This window comes from Gorilla gorilla, chromosome 8, assembly GCF_029281585.2.
Source record: "Gorilla gorilla gorilla isolate KB3781 chromosome 8, NHGRI_mGorGor1-v2.1_pri, whole genome shotgun sequence".
Classification (NCBI taxonomy): domain Eukaryota; kingdom Metazoa; phylum Chordata; class Mammalia; order Primates; family Hominidae; genus Gorilla; species Gorilla gorilla.
The window spans coordinates 91,808,132-91,832,604 of record NC_073232.2 but is presented as its reverse complement, the minus strand read 5'-3'; the positions used below and the strand labels follow the sequence as shown (position 1 = coordinate 91,832,604).

General features: G+C 50.5%; 2 protein-coding genes across 6 annotated transcripts in view; one reads left to right on the top strand and one right to left on the bottom strand.

The window, feature by feature from the left end:
- Positions 1-9,242, top strand: part of ZCCHC24 (zinc finger CCHC-type containing 24) — a 63,379-nt gene extending 54,137 nt beyond the window's left edge. For 3 of the 4 annotated variants that reach the window (XM_063710281.1, XM_063710279.1, XM_063710282.1), the window contains one exon: positions 561-1,833. In XM_063710281.1, the coding sequence (XP_063566351.1) occupies positions 561-791 (231 nt within the window). In that variant the 3' untranslated portion in view covers positions 792-1,833. Of the gene's footprint in view, positions 1-560; positions 1,834-4,959 lie in introns of those variants that run through there. The other variant, XM_004049642.5, reaches the window with a different exon arrangement.
- LOC115932634 (uncharacterized) overlaps positions 2,475-24,473 on the bottom strand; it is a 41,782-nt gene continuing 19,783 nt past the window's right edge. Inside the window, exons 6-8 of one of the 2 annotated variants that reach the window (XR_010135247.1) lie at positions 8,891-9,055; positions 6,541-6,723; positions 2,475-4,114 (exon numbers count right to left, since the gene is read on the bottom strand). The gene's annotated coding sequence lies outside the window, so the exon portion shown is untranslated. Of the gene's footprint in view, positions 4,115-4,342; positions 9,056-24,473 lie in introns of both variants that reach the window. The other variant, XR_010135248.1, reaches the window with a different exon arrangement.

Genomic DNA, 24,473 nt, shown 5'->3' with positions numbered 1-24,473 from the left:
GCCCCGATACTGCCCCAGCATCTGGCTGGGCAGGGCTCCTCACCATGCCCCTTCCACAATGCCAGGCCCATTCCTGGCTTGTGTCACCATCCCCAAGCTGGCAACGGCCCCACCTGCCTTGCCATCTCCATCCTGCCAAGCTCAGTCCCAGCACAGCTCCCGACCACCTGTCCCCCATCTCCACATTCAGGATCAGCTCTCCCCGGACCCAATCTAAAGGATCCCCCAAGAGTGTGTGGCTGGGCCCTTCCCCTCTTCCAGTCATTAGGCCACTGTTGAGCACCTACTGTGTGCACTGGGGACACTGAGGCCCCAAAAGGAGACAGGACTTGAGTAGTCAAGTGACCAGTGACCAGTCAGCTGGTGTCAAGGGGCCCTGGAACTCAGGTCTCCCACTGCCCAGGGCTCTATCTCCTCTCCTGAGCTCCCAAGCTGGGAGGGGGTGTGAGAGTGGTGCCTCTCTATCCCCCAGCTGTCGGGAGCCTTTGAAGAGCCCAGCGGCGGTGCTCCCCATGTTGCCCCGCGGTGGAGAGGGCTGGTTTATTTCTCCTGCCCCACAGAGCCCTGACCTGTGTGGCCTCCGTCTCTGGAGAACCCCCCACTTCCCCACTCTCCTGGCCGCCACATCTGCTTCCTGTCGGCCTCCAGCTGCAGCTCCCCCTACCGGCTCCGGTCCCCTCAAGAAGAAAACACCACTGGGCCTTGCCTTGCTGCAGGGAGTTGGGGAGGCCCTCCACCACGGTCAGCCCCAGCTGCAGAGTGTTTTCCATCCGCCGAGGGGAGTGTCTTGACAGCTTCCCCAGGCTCCTCGCCCAGTGGCAGGCCAAGCGGGGCTGAGCAGTCGGGCCAGAGCCCGGGCCCACAGAGGGAACCCCCACCATGGGGTCATGGCCAAGGAGGGGGCACAGCTCAGATGAGCCCAGGAGGGTGCTGGCAAGGATGTTTCAAGATCATTTCACCCAGGACTTCGCTGTTTCCCCTGCCCCCATGCTGCCCCTAACCCTATATGACACATGATACCAATACTGGCCAACATTTTGAGTGCTCTCTAGGTGCCAGGCACTATTCTAATCCTTTTGCATAGACTAATTTACTCTTCACAGCAACCCTATCATGTCGAGTTAGCCTACAGACTTAGCCCCCATTTTATGGAGGAGAAAATTGAGTCCCAGAGAAGTTAAGTGATTTGCTAAAGGTCACACGGCAATCACTAAGTCTTCTGGAGCTTTTTATGGTTATAAAATACTTTAACACAATCATCTCAGCTGGGCACAGCGGCTCATACCTGTAGTCCCAGCACTTTGGGAGGCCAAGGTGGGAGGATTGCTTGAGCCCAGGAGTTCAAGATGAGCCTGGTCAATATAGTGAGACCTCGTCTCTATAAAAAAAATTTTTTTAAACAATTAGCCAGGTATGGTGGTGCATGCCTGTGGTCCCAGCTACTTGGAAGGCTAAGGTGGGAGGATTCACTGCACTCCACCCTATGTGACAGTGACCCTGTCTCTAAAAGAGACAGTCAGCCAGGCGCAGTGGCTGATGCCTGTAATCCCAATACTTTGGGAGGCCAAAGTGGGCAGATCACTTGAGGTCAGGAGCTCAAGACCAGCCTGGCCAACACAGCGAAACCCCGTCTCTACTAAAAATACAAAAATTAGCTGGATGGTGGTGTGTGCACCTGTAATCCCAGCTACCTGGGAGGCTGAGGCAGGAGAATCACTTGAACCCAGGAGACAGAGGGTGCTGTGAGCCGAGATAGCGTCACTGCACTCCAGCCTAGGCAACAGAAATGAGACTCTGTCTGAAAAAATAAAAATAAATAAAAAATAAAAATAAGTCATCTTATTTACTTCTCTATCACAGAGACACACAGACACACACACACACACACACACACAAGGAAAAAGTCAGTGAATGTTGTTAACCTCTCACCCAGATCCCAAAAGGGCAAGTTGAGGTTGTGGAGGAGAAAGATCCTTCCCAACAGCCCTTAGCTGATAGGCAGCAGAGCTGGCATGCAAAGCTCTGTCTATCTGACTTTGGTGATATCATGTCATATGGAGACGTTGCAGAAGACACCAGACACAGAGTTTTCCAGAACAGTCTTCAAAACAAGCCGGCAATGACCCCTTCAGTCTCCATGGAGGTTCTGCCCTCAGTCCTGGGCCTGCAAAACCTCTGTCAGCCCCAGAGATGAAGACTCAGAAGGCAGATGCCAGTCAGGGTGGGTGCAGCTGGCAGGTGCCAGTGAATTCCCAGGGGAGAGTGCTGTGCCTGTGAAGACATGTTCCCCTCCATCAAACACAGGAGGGTGCTGCCCTGGGAACAGAAAGCCAGGGACTCAGACGGGCTGGGAGGGAGTGCTGCAGTCTGGGGTGGGCACTGGTCACAAGCTGGCCCTGAGCCCCAATACAGTGTAGCCAGTGGGGCCAGCTGCAGGCAGTAGGCAGTATGTCCCTGCAGTGCAGGGCCTGGAAAGAGCATGTGTGGCTTTCCAGCCACCCTACCTACCACCTCCTCACTGCAGGCCCCAGGGATGTCCCTAACGTCTTGGAGCCTCAGTTGCCTCATCTGTGGAAACTCCCTTCCCCATACATCTGTGACCTGTTTCCTCCCTGTGCCACTCACAGGGAGGTGGTGACATTAGGTGGCCTGACTTAGGTGGCAGTACTTTGCCACATAATGTGTAAGCCATGGGGAGTGAGGGTTGTGTGGGGCCTGCTGAGTCTGGCCTTTCTGGCCTGTCCTGGAAGACTGGGTCCAGGAAGAGGCCCTGGCCAGTCAAGGGGGTGGGGGCTGCAAACCAGCTTTGTTTTGGTGTGCTGGAAGGGACACTTCACGACTGTACTGATCGGACTGTCCTTTGGGAGCCAAGCAGAGTCTGTGTGGCTGGGATCTCCAGGATGAGGTGACAGGGACCCAGATTCTAACTCAAGGTGGGAAGTCTTCTTACAGTGCAGGCAGTAAACTGAGCGGTGGGCTCTGCCAGCAGGCAGCTCTCCAGCCCTGAGGGCACCCAAGCCCCAGATGGAGGAGCTGTTGGAGGTCTCCCTGGGACGTCCAGGAAAGCAGGGAACGTGTCCTTCCTAGGTCCTTTCACCTTGGGATCCTGGCTCAATTTTGATAGCCCTCCACCAGCTGGTGTCCCCCTCCCACAAATAAGACAAACCACAGACAGCTTCTGCATGCCGGGCTGTTTGTATTCATTATTTCCATTGAGTTGTCTGGTGAGAACAAGCCCATGAGAAAGCTGTTATCAGCATGCATCCCTGTTCACAGATGGGAGCATGGAGACCAGAGGGGCAGGTGGCCTGCCCAAGGTCACACAGCTCTTAGGTAGCAGAGCCGGCATTCGAGCCCAGGTCTGACAGGAAGTCCAACTCCTCTCTTCCCTGGCCAGGACGAAAGCTGGACAGGGAAGCCAGTCACCTGAAAGCCTCTTGTGATGTGGTTAACGTGCCTGTCTTTCCCTCCAGGCCTTGGCTTTGTGACTTTAAGCCTGGGAGCACAGGGATGGGTTTTATGACCCCTGGGCCAGGGGCAGAAGGGTGGTCCCTGGATCAGAACCCTCCCACCACAGTCTCCCCACCTGCCTTCTAGAAACTTCTGACTCTTCCATTCCCAGACCGCTCTGAGTGTCCTCTTGGGGCCAAGACTATGGATTGGGTGGAGAAGCCAGTATACTACTTTTGAGCCATTCACAGCCTTGCCAGGGGGACAGAGCACACCCTCTGCTGCCCTCCCCTGTCATCCCGGGCCATGGTCTGCAGTCCAGGTTCTCCTGCCCCCTCTCCTGGGCATGTGGCCCCCGGCTGGCCCTGACCAGCTTCCTGTGAGCCCCCCATGTCCATGCAGGGGACCCTTCTGCAGGCAGGGGCTCCAGCTGAACAGAAGGCAGCATCCCCGTGAGCTGGCCAAGAAAGCATCCACTCAGGAGCTGTTCCTCATGGCCTCCATAAATTCTCCAGGGAAACAAGTCTTTGCCAGCTTTGGAGAGTCAGGAGGGGAGGAAAAGAGCGAGCAGGGAAGCTCCCTCTCTAATAGAAATGTGCTCGTCTGTGCCTTCCGCTGTCCAGTTCACACACTCCCAGACGTCTCTCTGGATCCTCCCAGTCCCCTGCAAATGAGGCACTGTGAATGGCCCACTTCACAGATATGGAAACAGAAGCTCCCTGCGATCACCCAGTGCGTGCGTGGCAGGACAGGCCCGGCAAGTCACCTCCCTTCTCTGGGCCTCAGATTCCTTGTTAGAAAACTGAGGTTTCATTCATGCAGCCTCAACAAATAGGGCACTGGGCCGGCCCTGAGATGTGGGGGTCAATCAACACTCATGGAGCTCACTCACCACAAGCCCGAAGCACTGTGACTGTGTCCAGGTTAGGCTTCCCTTGAGTTCTGAGGCCACACAAGCAGGGCTGCGAGTGGAGAGTGGCCAGGGAAGAGGCGCCGGATACTGGGGTCGGGAGATGTGGGTCCAGGCCTCCGTTGCTGTGGGCCTGGGTTTCCTCATCTGACAGGCTGCACCCGTGTCCTGCCTCTAACCTGGACTCACCTGAACTTCAGGTGCTGGCTCCTCAGGCAGCACTCAGGGCAGAGCAGAGCAGTGCACATGGCCAGGGTGCCAGGTACAAGGCCCCTCCACAGCCCTGGCCCAGCCTAGGGCCCCACCTGTGTGCCCCAGGACTCAGACGCCTGCATGCGGGCTCAGCAGGAGGGCCCCGGCACCGTGGCTGAAACCACCTGTGACCACAGGCGCCCTCTCCCCACCCCTCATCGGGTGTGTGTCTCTCCCTCACTGTGTCTGTCAGTCTCTGTCTCTGTAGAGGTGTGCCTCTCTGTTTGGTCCCCTCCCTGTGTACCTGTCTCACCTGACTGTCTCTGTGTGTCTCTCCCTGTCTGTCTCTGTGTTTCTGTCTTTCTCTCCCCTCACTCCCCTGGGCCCCTTCCTCCTTCTCTCTGCAGAGACCCCTGGAGAAGCCCGATGGCCTGGATGTGTCCGACCAAAGCAAGGAGCACCCGCAGCACCTCTGCGAGAAGTGCAAGGTCCTGGGCTACTACTGCCGTCGCGTGCAGTGACGGGCTGCCCGCCCGCACCCAGAGCCACCCCCTGCCAGCCCGAGGAGACGCTGCTTCCCTGTGCTACTCCGAGGGGCTGCGTGTCGCCCTGTGCATGGGGTGTCCTCGCAGGCCTGCGGGGCTGGGCCGGGGGCTCTTAGCGTCCTTGTCTTGTGTGTGTTGACAAACAGTGTTACTGACATTGCTGCCCCCCACAGGCCAGGGAAAGCAGGGAGTCTGGGGCTTTTTGCAGGCGGGCCTGGGGTCTCAGTGGAGGGGACAAAGGCAAGCAAAAGCCCATGTCCAGGAGCCCTGGGTGTCCCCACAGGCTCTCCTCTGAGAGCCTCTTTGGGGTGAGCAGCCTTGTATTGGCCACAGGTGCACTAAATTTACTGTGAATCCCAAACCTCCCCAGACCAGCCAGGCCGCCTGCCCCCACCCAGAACCTTCCGGTTTGCCCTGTATGGAAAGCCACTCTCGGAAATCCCTCTTTCCTGAGTCAGCAATCGTGGCAAGGGGACATGTGTTCCAACAGCTGCTGGGGAGTGGACCTCTCTGTCCCTTGCCCACCTTAAGCCCCAAATCCGGACCCCCTCTGACATCACTGGCATTGCACCTAGGTGTGCCCCCCTCCCCACCCTATGGACCCAGATAGGAGGGGTTAGGCATAGGGGAGGCACAGAATGCTGGACAGATGCGTCCTGGGGAACGTGGGGCAGCCCCTCCAACGACCCCTTCTGACATCACTGGCATTGCACCTGGGTGTGCCCCCCTCCCCACCCTATGGACCCAGATAGGAGGGGTTAGGCATAGGGGAGGCACAGAATGCTGGACAGATGCGTCTTGGGGAACGTGGGGTAGCCCCTCCCACGACCCCCACCAGACTGCCTTAGGTTTTGTCAGCCCCACTCCCTGTCCTTCCCCTCTGCCTCCCACCCACTCTGGGGGTCCACATCAAGATAGCTGGGCCCAGTGTGGAAGCCCAGCGTGTCTGTTCTAGCAGAAAGGACACAAGCCTGGTGTTCTGGAGACCTCGGCTCAAGTCTTTGCCCTGCTGCCGATGCATTGTGTCACCTTGGGCAAGGACTTCGCATCTCCAGGCCTCAGTTCCCCCATTAGTTAAATGACAGCATAACACTAGAGAGCAGAGGGCCCATTTCAGCTCTGTTGTTCCGGGATTCAGGCTGGCCGGTGCTGTGTCCTGGAGCTTTATTTGGGGAGTTTCACCCAGAATGGTGGGAGAAACCTCCCAGGTGCCAGGTACCCCGCATCGTGACCCTTCACTTGGTGTCTGAGGAAGTCAAGCTGAGGGATGCTGAGTCCTCCCCTGCTGGCCCCTGCAGCCCCAGCCCTGCTTTTCATCCCCCACCCCTGCAAACATGGAGGAGCCCCCTCCTTCTCACCTCGGTCTCCTAGCCCCTGACATGGAGAACCCTGAGACAAGCCACAGAACCCCTCTTTTCTAAAATGGAGACAATAATTTCCTACCTCCCAAAGGAGCAGAGAGGCCTCGTGGCACGTCCCTGGCCAGGGAGCCCACTGTCCTGGCTGGCGGCGGGATCGTGCGCTCCTCTGTCTCCCGGATGAGAAGCCCCGTTTCCATGGTCTTGACCCTTCCTTTCTCCCGGCTGTCAGAACTGGGTCTCTTGATTTTGCCCCTACATTATGCCTCTGTGGGAAAAAAAAAAAAATCAGACCAAGAAATGGGCCTGAAATTCAGTGTTTACCATGGCTCAAGGATGCCCATCTGGTGTCCAGTTGCCTTTTGTATTCAAATGAAAATGCTTTGTACAACTGAGGAGTTACGGTGAAGTGTTAACCAGGGGTCCAGGGAGCGAGTTGAAAAGATGGAGTGAGTGTATTTGCAGCCAGGGAGCTGCAGGGTGGATTTGAGGGGCCATACCCTCCGAGCACTTAAAAAAGGTATTTGCTCCAGGCCAGGCAGCAGGCTGTGGACACCCTTGCCACCACTGGGGACTGCCACTGAGGACTCCCCGAGCATGTTGTTCCCCGTCTTCTCCAAGGTGTTGAGGTGAGCTGGGGTTGGTCCCGGCCCAGGCTTCTGTCCCCAAGGAGAAGCTGCCACTGACAGTCATCCTACCGCACTGCTAAAGAGAATGTTCGCAGTGGTGGGCAGCGTGCCTGTGCCAACCCTTCCAGGGACCCGGCCATGGGGGACCTTGGCCCAAGGATGCCTGGGGCCTGCCATCTGTGCTGCAAAGGTGGGGGTGCCCAAACCCTAAAACTAACCCAGGCCCCAGACCACTGGAGGCCAGGGCTTCCCTGCACGGGCTAAGGGGAGTTGGGATATCACCCCAAAGTGACCTTGCCAGTGAGCTGTTCAGCAGGTAGTCACTGCCCTGCCATCTGTGCAGAGCCAGCCACCTTGGGGGCTGGGGTTCCCGCTTTGAGGCCCACCCTCCATACTCCCCTTGACTTGGCTCTGGCTGAACTGGGGAACTCTCTTGTGGTCAGCAAAGCCCCTGCCATGCAGGCCAGGTGCCATTGAGAATTAAGTGCTCAGAGGGCCAGGAGCCCAGGGGACAGGAAAGTGTGTGGTTTTAGTACGTTCAAAAGGGACAATCGCTTGCAGTTGGTAGATCTAGCGATCTAGTTGGGAGATAATGGTGTTTACCCCATATGAAGTATTCAATAGTTCTACTTGTGAATTTGTATTTATTTTGAGTTATACTTGACACAGAATTCCTTTTTTAAAAAAAATATGTGTGTATTTTGGAAAAAAAAATTCATAGATGTTAAAATTTCTGCATGGTTACCAGTTTTTCTCACAACACTGAATTTGGTAGCTTTTCCCGAAAAAATCTTCACAGTAATTTTTTGTCTGTATATATTTGAGGGCCTTTTTTTAAAAAAAAAAGAAAAGAAAAGAAAAATATAATTGTTTGATTTTTGAGATTAAAACAAACAAAAAGAGAGGCATTTTCAAAACTTCAGAACTTTCAGGAGGGCAAGAGAATATCAAACAAAGATTTCTGGAAGTATTTTGCCAACCTTCTGGTTGAGCTGCAAGAAAATATTTATGGTGAGAACTTTTCTGTTTCCCGTTATTGGGTTTTTGGTTGGTTTTTGTTTGTTTTTTACTATGCTTTGGTCTGTAAAAATATGCAACTGAACTACATTCAGAAGGAAATATTGTCTACATAGAATATTATATGAAGTTGGTACATAATTCTGATGAGGAAAAAAAATCTTTGCAATTCTTTAAGCCATATTGTTGTTTTTCTGTGTTGTTTTTCCTGGATGAAAATATCAGTATTAAGTAGACAGCATATTATTCAAGTGTTTAGACTTATTAATATGTTCTTGTCCTGTATTTATACATATGTGTATTTTGGAAAGTATTGCCTTTTTTAAGGGAAGCTATAATTCGATACATAGTGAAAAAGGGAATGGTGACCCCTTTGTGCCTCTTCCACTGAGGATAACAAACAGCATTGTAATCCATTCTCTTGCACCTTCTTCTTCTTATCTTGTTATTACGGTTTTATTAATTTTGTAGAGGGGCAGGGAGTGGGCAAGGGGAAGAAGCAGCTTATTTGACTAACCAGCCCCTCTGTGGTCCACCAGCGCCTTGGCTTGGTGGGAGGGCTCTCAATCAGCAGGGCCCCAGGAGGGAAGAAGAAGTGGGGCAAAGCCTGGCCTCGCCGCTCGGGAGCTCTGCCATCTGAGCCACGCCTCCTCCAGGCCATGCTCCTTGAACTTGGAAATGTCAACCGGAGCCCTTATACCAGCCCTCCAGCATCTAATAGACTTGAATCTACTCTAAACGAATATTTAATCCAACCTCACTACATTGTAGCTCAGTCCAACGACTAACCCTGAAATGGGGGTGTTCCAGCCTTCAGCGAGATGGCCAAGCGGTCCCCTGGGGGCTGTGGCAGCGGGCTTATCCTTCTCTGTTGCCAACCTTGCCGTCCGGTCTCCTCCGCCCCCATGCGGTGACCCCGTCCGTGTCTGTGTCTGTCCATACGTGTGAGTCCAGCTAAAAAGACAAAACAGAACCCGTGGGCCCAGCTCGGAAGGTGCGTGGAGAAGGCTCCGACGTCTCCGAAGTGCAGCCCTTGGGATGGCATTCCGTTGTGTGCCTTATTCCTGGAGAATCTGTATACGGCTCGCCTATAGAAATATAGCCTCTTCATGCTGTATTAAAAGGACTTTTAAAAGCAAAAGAGGCTCACAGGTTTCCTTGTTCACGCAAGCATGTAGGGAGGCTGGACTCTTTCAGAGGCAGGAGACGGGGCAGGCATCAGAGAGGCTTGGGGCTGGCCTCAGCTCCCCTGGGTCTGGGTCATCTTGTCATTGCCCTGCCTCCATGCCATTGATTTGCCTCCTCCCAGCCTCTCTGCCCCCAACTGTACACTCTCCAGGGCGACGGCCCTCCCCAAGTTGGCCCCAGACTGGGTGAGATTGTCGGCAGATGAGGTCACGCGTTCACTCAGCGGGGGGACTCCCGGGTGACCATATATAGGAGTGAATCTGCCTCAGAGACGGCAGCCCTGGGCCGCTCCCACTTGGCACACTCGGCCAAGATCAGGATATGGGCCCAGACACGGAGCATCACACAGTGAGCAAACAGATCAGTCCAGGGGAGACGGGGCAGGGGCCCCTCTTCTGACCAAAGCCTGGGCTGTCATGAGGTGGAGCTCCTGCTGAGGGTCATGGGGAACCACAACGAAGCAAGACTATCAGCAGCCACCCACCTGCAAAGCCCAGCATCGGCTCTTGCTGTTCTCAACCTTGCTGCTCACTTGAGTCACCTGTGGGGCTTTAAGAACATCATGCCTTGGTCCCACCCCAGGGAGGCCAAGGAAGTGGTCCAGGGTGTCTGAGTTTGTAAAGCCCCCCAGCTCAGTCCATTGTGCATCCAAAGTTGAGCAGCACTGGGCTTCAGATGGTCCCTAGTGTTCCTGTGGGACCCACGGTGATGGGGAGGAGGCAGGGGGCAGAGAGTCCTGTCAATGAGGGGGCGCCCGGTCCTCAGCTCCAGCCAACTGTTGCTATCTATGAATGTTGTTGCCTGGGGAGGGAGGGAGGGGCAGCAGGAGAAAAACTGGAAATCCCAGTTGTTATGTGAAATTTTCCATGTTTTAAATTTTGGCGAGTTAAAGAGTTAACTGGATTTTTGAATAGTGTAGAAGTCAAAGCACATCCCTATGGGCCAGCCCACGCCCCCTGACTGTGGCCTCTGAGATGGAGCAGAGAAAACAAAATGCCAGTCCTTGGGGTTAGGGACCATGGATGTGAAGGGGGAGGGACAGGCAGGAACAGAGGCCACCAAGGCCAGACCTCTTGTCTTATTTGGGGTACAGAGCAAATCCCAGAACAAAGCCCCTTCCTGCTGATTGGCATCTAGAGAATTCCCTGCACGGTGCCTGCCCTCAGTGTGTGGAATGGCCAGAGTCCCTGGCCTGAAAGCAGGTGGCTGCCAGTCGGGCCCAGCAAGGGAGTGGAGAGGGGACCCATCTCCGCCAGGGTGAGAGGAGAATGGACCCCCTCCTCCACACCGTGCCCTCTGCCAGCTCAAGTCCTCCAGCAGCCTGGGTGGGGCTATTGCTCTTCTTGGGCAGATCTGAGGAAACAGAGCCGGTGTCTGTCTCAGGGTCCTCCTGTCCCCTTCAGCACTGCCGCCAGGCCAGCCCTGCCACCCCAGCTGTGTGACACTGGGTGGCTCTCCCCCTCTCCAAGCCCCAGCTCTCCCTGGGGTGTTGTGTGGATAAGACAACCCACTGAACACAAGACAAGGCGCACTGCTTGCACCCAGGAGGGGCCCGGGGAGTGTGGGTCTCCAGTTCCCACTGTCAGTGGCTCAGGCAGAAGCACCCGACCAGTGATCACACCAGGGATTCCGCAGGGAGCCAGGCCTCGAACCCAGGGCCCCAGGTGCTTTTGCACACCCAGTAAGCATTGACTGGGCACCCATGCATCTTGAGGCTGGGGCTTCAGGGCTGTTATTTGATGATATGCCCTTGTCTTTGAGTGTGTGGCAGTGTGCATGCGCCTGTGTGTTTGTTTTGTTTTGTTTTCTGTGGAAAGAACACAAACCCAAGGCAAACACAGCCTGCATTTCAACATCGCCTGGAGCCGTGGAAACCAGTAACTCCCTGGACAGGAAGGATTTCCGGTCGGACTCAGTGCCCGTATCCAGAGGCAGCTGGCTGCTGAGGACCCAGGAGAGAGCAGAGTCCACCAAAGAAATGGCCGGCAAGGGATCCAGAGAGGGTGGCCCTGCTCTGGGCTAAAGCTGAGGCCCCACCGGGAAAGGTCTCACCTAGCACACTCACCCAGCAGGCAGGTGGCAGAGCCAGGATTTGATTGAACTTGGAGTTCTCACCTCCCAGTGCAGCGTATCAGGGCAGAGATGGGACAGAGACAGAGTTGCAAAGGTCAGACCAGGAGTGAGGGTCCAGGGCTGGGTGGTCTCAAAGGGCAAGAGACCAGGCAGGAGGAAGGGAGGTGGGGCAGGTCGGTGCCAAGTGGTGATGGTTGCCAGGTTGTGAGGAGCCCCCTTGACATCTGCTCCAGACACAGAGAGGGGAGACCTGGCCTGGGGAGAGACAGCGGGAGCTCAACCGCCTGAGCACCAGAGCCCATCGGGAGCCCAGGGCCCCCCTGGCAGGACCCTGACAAGGCTCTACTTGGAATGTGTGACACAGAGCCTCAGGTCCTTATCTGTAAGCTGGGGGCAATCAGGACACACTGAGTGGCAGGAGACACCTGGGCAGCTCCCGCATACAGCCCTGGGGTGGCCACCTCTCTCCCACCAGCCCCCACTGTGGTGCTGAAGCTCCCAGGCTCAGGCCACCAGCCGGCTTCTGCGCTGGACTCCGGCCATAGGCTGGAGTTCCTCCCGGTTTTCTGGCCTCATGCATCCTCCTAACAGTCCTGGCAGAAGCCAGGGCAGAGAACAACATGTCAGTATGTCGGGTGGATAAACTGAGGCCTGGGGAAGCCCTGCTGCCCCAGATTGACAAGCAGGGACCTCCACCACACCCTCCAACCTCCACTGTCTGCGCTGTTTCCGATCCTGACCAGGGCCGCTGAGCGGATTCCCACCAGCCTGTCCAGTCCTTCCTTCAGCAAACAGCTGTCAGTGTGTCCTGGGACCTGGCCCAGAGCTCTGAGCTAGGCCTGGGACCCATAGTCTGCTGGGGGGTCAAGCCCCCACCTGCCCTCCTCAGAGACCCTGGTCCTCCTCCCTACAGCCTGGTAAACCCAGGGCTAGGCATCTGAATGCCACCCTTCCAGGGGCTGCCTCCTGTGCAGCCTGTGCCCGGCTCCTGCCCAGGTGTTTGGAAGTGGGGAGAAGGGGCAGGGAATACCCCAGATGAAGGGAATGAGGGCCGAGGTGGGCTTGCCATCTCTCCAAAGTCAGGTGTCCTTGCTACTCCCCCAGAGCACTGGAGCGAGCCAAGAACGGGCTGCGCTTGGGTACAAAGGCCACTCTCGACACTTTCCCTGCCGTTTGTTCTGAGGCTGGATCCCAACTGAGATGTCAGGGCCACTTGCTCCCCCCTGCCTACACACACACGCATCCTCACACATCTCACACGCGCACCTTCGCACATCTCTCACACACACACACACACACCTCACACCCACACCCTCACACATCTCACACACACACACATCTCACACGGGCACCCTCACACATCTCACACGCACACACACATGTCACACGCACCCACACACATTTCATGTGCACACTCATACATCCACACGTACATTCACACACATCTCACACGTGCACCCATACATCTCACATGCTCACTCACATCTCATACACATCACACATGCACCCACACACATCTCACACACCCTCACACATCTCACACGTGCACTCACACATCTCATATGTGCACACCCACACACCTCATGCACACCCACATCTCACAGTGCACTCACATCTCACATGCTCACACACATCTCACATGCATCCTTGCACATCTCACACACACACCCACACACATCTCACACACGCACCCACACATCTCACACGTGCACTCACATCTCACTCTTACACACATCTCACACACCCACACATCTCGCACATGCACTCACACATCTCACATGCGCTCCCTCACACATCTTACACATGCATTAACATCTCACACTCTCACACACATCTCACACACCCACACATCTCACACGTGCACTCACACATCTCACACGTGCACCCACAAATCTCACACGTGCACTCACACATCTCACACGTGCACCCACAAATCTCACACATGCACCCACAAATCTCGCACGTGCACTCACACATCTCACACACGCACCCACACCTCACACGTGCACCCTCACACATCTCACACACCCACACATCTCACACATGCACCCTCACATCTCACACGTGAATCCTCACACATCTCACATGTGCACCCTCACATCTCACATGCGCACTCACATCTCACATGCACACTCACATATCACACGTGTACCCACAAATCTCACACGCACACCCACAAATCTCACACGTGCACTCACATCTCACACACGCACCCTCACACATCTCACACGTGCACCCTCACACATCTCACACACGGACCCTCACATCTCACACGTGCACCCTCACACATCTCACACGCGCACTCACACCTCACACGCGCACTCACACACCTCACATGCGCATTCACACACATCTCACATGCGCACTCATACATATCTCACATGTGCACCCTCACACAGCTCACACACACACCCTCTTACATCTCACACGTGCACCCACACATCACACACGCACCCTCACATCTCACACATGCATGCAAACATCTCACACGCACCCTCACACAACTCACATGCGCACTCACATCTCACATGCGCACCCACACACATCTCACACGTGCACCCTCACACATCTCACATGTGCACTCACTTCTCACACGCGCACTCATCTCACATGCACACCCACACCTCACACGCACACCCTCACACATCTCACACACGCATCCTCACACATCTCATATGCATACCCACACACCTCACACGTGCACTCACACACATCTCACATGCACACCCTCACACATCTCATGTGCACACACATCTCACACACGCACATCTCCCACATGCACACACATCTCGCAGTGCACTCACACACATCTCACATGCACACCCTCACACATCTCACGTGCACACACATCTCACACGTGCACTCACACATCTCACACACACACGTGCACAATCTCACACATGCACTCACACATCTCACGCATGCACACACGTCTCACACATGCACTCACAAATCTCACACATGCACTTACATCTCACACGTACACTCACACATCTCACACACACACCTCACACAGGCACTCACATCTCACGTGCACTCACACATCTCACATGCACACACAATCTCACACCCACACACATCTCACACACGCACATGCATCTCACACATGCACTCATACACATCTCACACGCTGTTGACACCCTCACATACACACCCATTTGCACACTCAAGCCTGCACATATTCACACATGCACAGCCCACAAACACACACAGCCACAGACCATCAAGAGTCCCATGGGGGCAGCAGGCCTGGGGCCCCTTTCCAGCTGGAAGGGCACTGCAGTAGGGTGGGGATCCTCCTGCCCAGCAGGGTAACGAATGTCATGTGGATCTGCTCATCTCCTTCCCCACAGGCCCTGAGGCCTTCCCATGGGCTGAGGACCCCAGGTAGGCAGGCAATGTCACACCCAGGCCTTGCACACAGTGAGCAAAAGTCCATTCTCATAGTTGACGCAGTTGAGAGAATCCGCATTTTGTTCGGTGTCATAATGGCATTGGGATCATGTAAAAAATGTTCTGTCTTAAATTTTGGAGAATTTACGGGTGAAATGAGGCAGTGTCTGGGCTTTGCTCTTAAACAATCTGGAATAGGGTCCGGAGGAGAACCTGGGATCTGCTGTACTGCTCTCTCTGCTTTGTGTCTGCTTTTGCTCCTGGCCAGGAGGTGAGCTTAAAGGTGAGCCAGGCCGAGGAGATGCCCCAAGGCAGAGTGGGAGCCGGGTCCCTCCACATCCTCACCCCACGCAGCATGCTCCACAGTCCTGACTACCTCCTCTAGAGGGGCTACTTGGGCTTGCTTCACTGCCGACCTCCAGTGCTCACTGTGGCCTGGCACACAGTCAGGTTCAATGTGGAGTAAACGAGTGTGTAAGAGTCGCTGCCAACATCCAGCCAGGAGCTGGTGTGGCAGCCATGGTGCTAGTGATTCACACACATCAGTTTTGGTCCTTGCAACAGCCCTGGGAGGTGGGTACTATAAGGATTCCCATTTTACAGATGGGGAAGCCGAGGTTCAGAGAGGTCAAGTGACTTGTCCAAGATCATAGAGGTAGTAAGTAGCAAAGTCCCCCCCCCCGACCCCTCCCAGAACCTCTCCCCCTCCACTCCCTAACCCCAGGGGCATTTCAGGCCCAGGCCTAACCCCTGCCTCCTGCTGCTTCCTGCTGTTATACTGCCCTCCCAGACAGCCAGGCAGCCACCGGCCTTCCCTTAGCCCTCTCTGTCTGTCCTGGGCCTCTCCTCACTGCCCAACCTGGCCTGCCTACCTCCCTGTAGTAGCTGAGTCATGATCCATCTAGGGCCAGCCCCATGGTTGTTGAAGGCCTATGTGGAAGCCAGAACCCATGGGAGCCCCAGCCCTCCCTCCACCTCCTTCCTAAGTTCTCAGGAGCTCCTGGGGGTGGGGGAAGCTCTGCTCCTGTTCCCACTGTGTCCAGCATGATCGAGCCAGGCCAGGCCCCTGTGCCGTCTCTCCCTGGACACTTGCTCCTCCTTCCCTTCCATGCCTGGCCCTACAGCCTCCTGGAGCCCTGTACTGAGGCCAGTTACCCTCCCCATGCCCCATCCCAGAAGCACTCAAAGCCGGGAGCTGAGATTCCCCTCTACCATCTTCTCAACAACCCCCATCCTCTCCCTGGTCACTAGCGGGGGCCCCACAACCCTCCACACTCAGCTCCTGCAGATGGTGGGGCAACCCGGGGTCCAAGACCTGCCTTGTAAGTCCAGGACCATGGTGCCTGCCTGGAACTCCATCTCCCTCTGCACTCTTATCTTGGGCAAGAACTCTGGGGCCAGAGGGGCTGGACCCTGAGTGACAACATCACTACTTATCAGCCGCCATCTTAAGCAAGCCACCTTCCCTCTCTGAGTCTCAGTTTCCTCCCTTGTAAAATGGAGATACTAATACCCTTCTACCTACCTGAGGTCACCGTTGAGATTAGTTGAGATACAATGGCTAAGCCCTTGGCACATGAGGTGTGCTCAGGAATTGTTAGCTACTGCTCTGGTCATGGAGGGGTATGGCCACTTCAGCCTGTGCCGCCTCTAAATGGGCCCCATGATCCCCTCTGTCTCTGCCTCCACTTGTTAGCCCTTGAGCCATGCTTTCTGGAACCTTCACCCTGACAGGATGACAAAGAGAAGCCCCAGGGAGGGACTTGGGTCTCTTGACTCTCTCTGGCCTGTGGGACATTTATCTCCCCTCCCCAGGCAGCCACAGCCTATTAGTCCAGTTCCAACTGGCCTTCTGCCTCAGTTTCCCCATTGTGCTGAGGCAAAGGACCCTTGCCCAGCATGTAAATTGGTCATCCTCTCCCTGGGAACCTGACCACAGCCCCGCACAATGGTGGAGGCTGCTTCAAACTGGGTCTCCCTGCCCCACCCCGACAAACTTGCCAGCTCAGAATTCTCCAGCGTTCCAGCCTCTCGCAGCAATCAGCTGGTTCCCTGCTGCCCTCTGGTGGCCGAAGCTGAAAACTGCAACTTCCAGATGGCAGGGAACCAGTGCAGAGGACAAAAGGGGATTTTTTTTTTTTCTCCCAAGTCCCAGGTAAACCCTGACCTCCCCAGTACAGGGATACCTGGGCCTCATGCACCTGCCAAGTGGCAAGATTGTGTTTTTCGCCCTTGGTTATAAAAACAATGCCTGCACAATGTGAAATGGAAACAAAGACAGTAAGCAGAGTGTGAGCATTCCCAGTAGCCCAACATCCCCCAGACCAGCACTGTCCAGAGTTTGGCCATATCCTTCCATAGTCTTTTGCTTATAGAAATCTGTGTGTGTGTGTGTGTATGTGTGTGTTAATGGATTATACTTGACAGGCTGTTCCATATCTTGCTTCAACTCATCATCATCATCTTTCCCTGTTAACAGAGAAAGCTTTCTCATTTGTCTAATAGCTGTATTCCTTTGTTGGTTAACATACTTATCAATTCCCTGTTGAAGGGTCTGAAGCATTCTTGGTTTTACAAGTCAATCTTTTTTCTTTTCTTCTTTATGAGACAGAGTCTCACTCTGTTGCCCAGGCTGGGGTGCACACGTGGCACAATCTTTACCACAGCTCATGGCAGCCTCAACCTCCTGAGCTCAAGCAATCCTCCCTCCTCAGCCTCTGGAATAGCTGGGACTACAGGCACACACTACTATGCTGAGCTAATTTCTGTATTTTTTGTACAGGCAGGGTTTCACTGTGTTGCCCAGGCTAGTCCTGAACTCCTGGAATTAAGCAATCCTCTTGCCTGGGCCTCCCAAAGTGCTGGGATTACAGGCATGAGCCACTGTGCCTGACCAATCTTTTTTCTTAATCACCTTTCTGTTTGGTACAGTGGGAAGATCTGGAGTCAGGAGAGCCAGGGTTTGACTCAGATCTCAGGCCACTGGGTTTAAAATTTTTTTTATTTTTAAATGACTCTTAACGGTGCATATTTATGGGACACAGTATGATGTTCTGATACATGCGTACATTGTGTAATGATCAAATCAGGGTGATAAGCTTATTCATCACCTCAAACATTTATCATTTCTTTGTAGTGAGAACACTGAAAACCCTTTCTTCCAGTTATTTTGAAATATACAATACAATGTCCTTAGCTACAGTCACGCTACTGTGCAAGAAAAGACCAGAACTGATTCCTCCTATCTAACTGTAATTTGGGACCTGTTGGCCAATCTCCCCCATCCCGCCTTCCTTCCCCAGCACATAGTAACTACTATTATACTCTCTACTTCTATGACATCAGCTTTTTAAAGTCTGCAAATGAGTGAGATCATGTGGTATTTGTCTTTCTATTTTTTTCTATTTGTCTTCCTATTCTTGTTATCTTTGATCACATCCTTGTGATCTTCCAGGCCTCAGTCCCAATGTATCAAACTCAGGCATTGGGCTCCATCTCGAATCCTTCACTCTGACAATCTCCCAAGTCGATTATTCCATGTTGAGTTGATAGAGCCTACAAGCTGCCCTGGGGTCATCAATACAATTTATTAGGCTAGTACTAGAAAGGGGCATGGGGGACCACACAGCTCTCTTGGGCATGGGGTCCAGTAAGCACCTGCACAATTGTGGAGAGGAACAGTCTGAGATTCTCCTGCTTAGACCTGGGAGGGCCTGGTGGGGGAGACTGAAACTGAGAAGGCTGAGGCCAGACCCGCCTTCCTCCTCTGGCGCTCTCTGAGGGCACCTGGCCTGGCTGCTTCCTCTTAGGAGGGGAATGTGGGTATCCCACCACACTTCAGGCTGGAGTTCTTAGAGCCTTTTCTGGTTCCAAAAACTGTCTGATCCATGAATCACTCTTTGCTCAATTAAACTGTTAAATTTAACTTGTCTAAGGTTATTCCTTTTAATAGATTCAACTTGAAACAAAGATACAAATAACTTAAAAGTAAAAAAGTGAAGAGTTCCACTTCTCGGAGGCAATGTGAAGAGTTCCATGAGCCCACTTGCCTGTGAAACAAGCAATGTTGGTGAAAACTGCTTTTTAAAAATTAACCTTTAAAGTCTCTGGAAGTTGTCCTAAGGATATAGAGCAAATGAAGAAAGTCAGGCTCCCACTCTGCCTTGGGGCATCTCCTCGGCCTGGCTCACCTTTGAGCTCATCTCCCGGCCAGGAGCAAAAGCAGCCCTTGACCATGACAGTAATCATGACTATAAAGATAGTATGTGGGGAAGTCACTAAAACTAACTCAATAAGAACAGCAGGTCTATGGCATTTGACACATAACTATTCCCTTTTCCTTCACCTTCAGCTCAGCTTAATGGAATCTTCTCATAAGGTGAGGGTGGCCAAAAAGACAAGGCTCCCTCTCCCCTCACTTCCCAATCAAGTATTTTCACATATTAGTGGGAGAGGCAGACCAATAACATTTTGCCCATCTCTCCCAACTCCAAGTTAAAGAAGCTAAATTCTGGATGAGTGCAGCTGAGAAGTGGGGGGTTTCTTTCTACAACCAGCCCTAACCCATAGAATAGTGGCTCCATCCCAGATTCAGAAGGCCAAAAACACTGGGACCCCAAATCTTGCTCCAGCTCACTCATAGAGCACAGGTTAGATCTATGCTAGGAGAGGAAAGCCAAGAATATCAGAGGCTACCACCCTGCCCAGCCCCCAGAATACTGGCTCATCAGAAAGAGAAACAATCCATAAGAGAAAGATATCCAAATCTCTCCACAAAGGAACTTTTATTTTATTTTATTTTTGAAATAGTGTGTGGAAGCCTAAAGTGCTTTTGAAAACAAAAATAAATTGGACTTCATCCAAATTTAAAATTTTTGTGCTTCAAGGGACACCATCAAGACAGTGAAGAAACACCCTACATAATGAGAGAATGTATATGAAAATCATATACCTGATAAGGAACTTGTATTTAGAATATGTAAAGAGTTCTGGCAACTCAAAAGTACAAACACAAATAGCCCAGTTAAAAAAGTCAAAGGATCTGAACAGACTCATCTCCAAGGAAAATATACAACTGACCAATAAGTACATGAGAAGATGCTCAACCTCATTAATCATCAGAGAAATGCAAGTCAGAAATAAATGAAGTAGCACTTCACACTCACTAGGATGGCAAGAATAAAAAAAGATAGATAATATCAAGTGTTGATGAGGACGTGGAGAAACTGGAACCCTCATACATTGTTGGTGGAAATGTAAAGTGTCACAGCCATTTTGGAAAACATTTTGGCAATTCCTAAAAAAGTTAAACCTAATCATTTGATTCAGCAACATATATATAATACGTAAGGTGGTATAATACTATCTGCAGTTAGTCTTTGATAAGTTAAACAATATATAGTAAATCCTAGGGAAACCATTAAAAATATAGACTGAATAATTAGGCTGAGCATGGTGGCTCACATTTGTAATTCCAACACTTTGAGAGGCTAAGGCAAGAGGATTTCTTCAGGCTAGAAGTTCAAGATGGCAGTGAACTATGATTGTGCTACTGCCTGGGTTACAGAGTGAGACCCCAGCTCTTAAATATATATTTATATATATATTACATATATTTTTATATATAAATGTATATTATATATATGTATATATAGCTGTGACATTTTACATTTCCACCAACAATGTATGAGGGTTCCAGTTTCTCCACATCCTAATCAACACTTGTCATTTTATACATATATATAAACAAATAGCCAATAATGGTGATAAAAATGAAATCAATTTGGAGAAAAACCTCAATCCAAAAAAAGGCAAGAAGAGAACAAAAGGCAGATGGGACAAACAAAATAAATAGCAAGATGGTTGGTTTAAATTTAACTATATTGAGAATTACATTAAATATAAGTGATAAACATTTAATTGAATGGCAGAGATTGTCTGATTTGATAAGAAAGCAATGCTCAATGCACCATTATCAGTCCATTGTCTCTTAGTTCTAAGTCCTCCCTACATTGTCCTGTTTGTAATACTGTAACTGTTCTCCCTTGCCATCTGGAATTATATGAAGCTTTATCAGTACAGGGCACTGGAGAAATACTTTAGTCTTTTTTTTTTTTTAAATAGTATGTATTGATCATTCTTGGGTGTTTCTCGGAGAGGGGGATGTGGCAGGGTCATAGTACTTTAGTCTTCAGTGTTCTCTTTTTCCTTTAGTTGGTAAACTCCTGTTATAATTAATAATTTTTTTACATATTCCCTGTTAAAACTACTGTGTTGTTTCTGTCTCCTGTTTGGACTCTGACTATATGGAATTGATACCAGAAGTGGTCCCAGAAGATAACCCCACCAAGATAAGATTTGGAGATGTATTTTGCTGTGCTTTTGGACTCCAACATATCTACCAGTGGGAAATGGTATGTTAGTAATCCATGGCATGTAGTGACATCACAATTAATTATGCTGTCACCTGTAATTAAGTGACAAGAGAAGCATGTGCCTTGGGAAACCAGGTGACAGCAGCACTTGACCATTACAGTAGTAATCATGACCACAAAGACTGGGATGTGGGGAAAATTCTTTTGAGGATGCTTGATTGCTTACCAAAAGAAAATTTAGAACTTGTGTTCTTTAATTCTTGGCATAAACCAGAGAACCAGAAAGTTTCTGGTTATATTACAGCCTGAGAACCAGAAAGCTTCCATGATAACTCTAAAAGATTATCTTATTTCTTGTAGGCACTAGGCTAATAGCACTTAAAATCAAACAAAAATTTTACCACATAGGTTGCTAAATTACAACATCATTTCAATTCACAGTTTCACCAAGTTTTTCACAAAGTTTTTCATGTGAAAGGACATTGATGAAAAACAATGAGATCCCAGGCTGGGCGCAGTGGCTCATGCCTGTAATCCCAGCACTTTGGAAGGCCGAGGCGGGTGGATTACCTGAGGTCAGGAGTTTGAGACCAGCCTGGCCAACATGGTGAAACCCCTGTCTCTACTATAAATACAAAATTAGCCAGGCATGCTGATGTGTGCCTGTAATCCCAGCTACTCAGGAGGCTGAGGCAGGAGAATTACTTGAGCCTGGGAGGCAGAGGTTGTTGCAGTGAGCTGAGATCACACCATTGCACTCCAGCCTGAGCAAAAAGAGTGAAACTCCATCTGAAAAAATGAACAAACAAACAAACAAACAGAAAATACAAAAAGAATGAGATCCCAGCCTGGACAACATAGTGAGACCTCTTCCCTACTAAACAAAAATAAAATATAAAATAAAATTTATTTAGCCAGGCATGGTGGTGCATACCTGTAGTCCCAGGTACTCAAGAGGCTGAGGCAGGAGGATCACTTGAGCCCAGGAAGTCAAGGTTGCAGTGACTTGACTTGATTATGCCACCACCCTCCAGCCTGAGCAAGAGAGTGAGACCTTGTCTCAAATGAGATCCTGAAATTTGGAATGGAGTCGCCTGATTGGATCAAAATGAAACCAACAACTTGAACCCTCAAGCTACTCTGTTTCTTCCTTACCAATGGAATTAGCTTGCTCTCCTGTGTCTGAGGAAAAGACACTTCTTTGCTTAAAAACACTGTGATAACCTCATAAGGTTTGAAAGGGGATGCTCAAGGCCTGCTACAATCACTCCCCAGACCCATAATAGGTGTCGAATCTCAGCATTTTCCAGAGGAACAGCAGGATTCCAGAGGAAACAGCTTACACACCCAAAGAATTGTGAGACTTTGCTAATATAGATGCTCCTCAACTTGTGATGGGGTTACATCCTGATAAGCCCAATGTAAATTGAAAATGTCATAAGTTGAGAATGCATTTAATACCCCTAACCTACCAAACATCAGAGTTTAGCCTGGCCTACCTTAAATGTGCTCAGAACATTTACATTAGCCCACAGTTGGGCAAAATCATCTAACACAAATCCTATCTTATAAGAAAGTGCTGAATATTTCACGTGATTTATGGAATACTGTACCAAAAGTAAAAACAGAATAGTCCTATGGGTACTCAAAGTACAGTTTCTACTGAATGCATATTGTAAAGCTGAAAAAACTGTAAGTTGAACCATCATAAGTCAGGGACTCTCTATACATATTTTTAAACAGATTTACTGAGATATAGTTCACACACTATACAATTTACCCATGAAAATGTTGATAGTATATTCACAGATATATGCAACAATCACAAAAGTCAATTTTAGAACATTTTTATCATCCCATAAAGAACCCTTGTAACTTCAGCCAACATGCATTGATACCCTGCCCCATCTACTCTCTTCAACCCTAAACAACCACTAGTCTATTTTCCATCTCTATGGATTTATCTATTCTGGACACGTCATATGGAATCATATACTATGTTGTCTTTTGTGACTGACTTCTTTCACATAGTATAATGTTTTCAAGGTTCATCCAGGTTGTAGCAGGTATCAGTGCTTCATTTCTTTTTATAACCAAATACTATTTCATTGTATGGCTATGCCACATTTTCTTTATCCATTTGCCCATGGATGGACATTTGGGTTGTTTCTACCTTTTGACCATTATGAATAACGCTGCTATAAACATTTGTGTACAGGTTTTTCTATGGACGCGTTTTCATTTCTCTTGGGTGCATACCTAGGAATGGTATTGCTGGGTCATAGGATAACTCTATCTTTAATCATCTCAGAAACTGCCAGGCAGTTTTCCAAAGCAGTTGGACCATTTTGTATCCCACAGCAATGCTCGAGAGTTTCAAATTCTCCACATCTTTGCAAACATTTATTATTATCTGACTTTTTAATCTAACCACCCTAGCGGGTATAAAGCAGTATCTCATTGTGGGTTTGATTTGTGTTTCCCTGGTGACTAATGATGTTGAGCATCTTCTCATGTGCTTATTGGCCAATCGTACATCTTCTTTGGAGAAATGTCTGTTCAAATCTTTTGCATGTTTTAAAATTGGGATATTTGTCTTTTTATCATGGAGTTGTCAGAGCTCTTCATATATTCTAAAAACAAGTCCCTTACCTGATATATGATTTGCAAATATTTTCTTCCATTGTGTGGGAGAACCACAAAAGTTTTAAATTTTGATGAAGTCTTAATCTATCTTTTTCTATTTTTGTTCCCTTCTGTTGCTCATGCTTTGGTTTCATATCTATGAATCATTTGGCAAATCTGAGAGACTGGATGCTTTCCTCTTAAGATCAGGAATAAGACACAATGTTTGCACATGTCACAAAAATTTATCCCTATACTTTCTTTAAAAAGTTATCTAGTTATGCCCTTATGCTTAGGTCTTTCATCCATTTTTGTTGTTGTTGTTTTTGTTATTTTAGAGAGGGTCTCACTCTGTGGCCCAAGCTGAGTGCAGTGGTGCCATCATGGCTCAGTACAGCCTCAAAATGCTGGGCTCAAGTGATCCTCCCGCCTCAGTCTCCTGAGTAGCTGGTACTATAGGTGTGCCACTACAACTGGCTACGTTTTAATTTGTTTGTAGAGATGGGGTCTTGCTTTATTTTGGGGGTATAGGCTTCTTTGATCATTTTGAGTTAATTTTTGTTTATGATGTGAGGTAAGGGTTGAGATTTATACTTTTCTGTGTGATTATCCAGTTGTCCCAGCACCACTTGTTAAGATTATTCTTTTCCCACTGAATGCTCTTGGCATCTTTGTTGAAAATCAGTTGACCATAGACGTATGAGTTTATTTCTGTAATC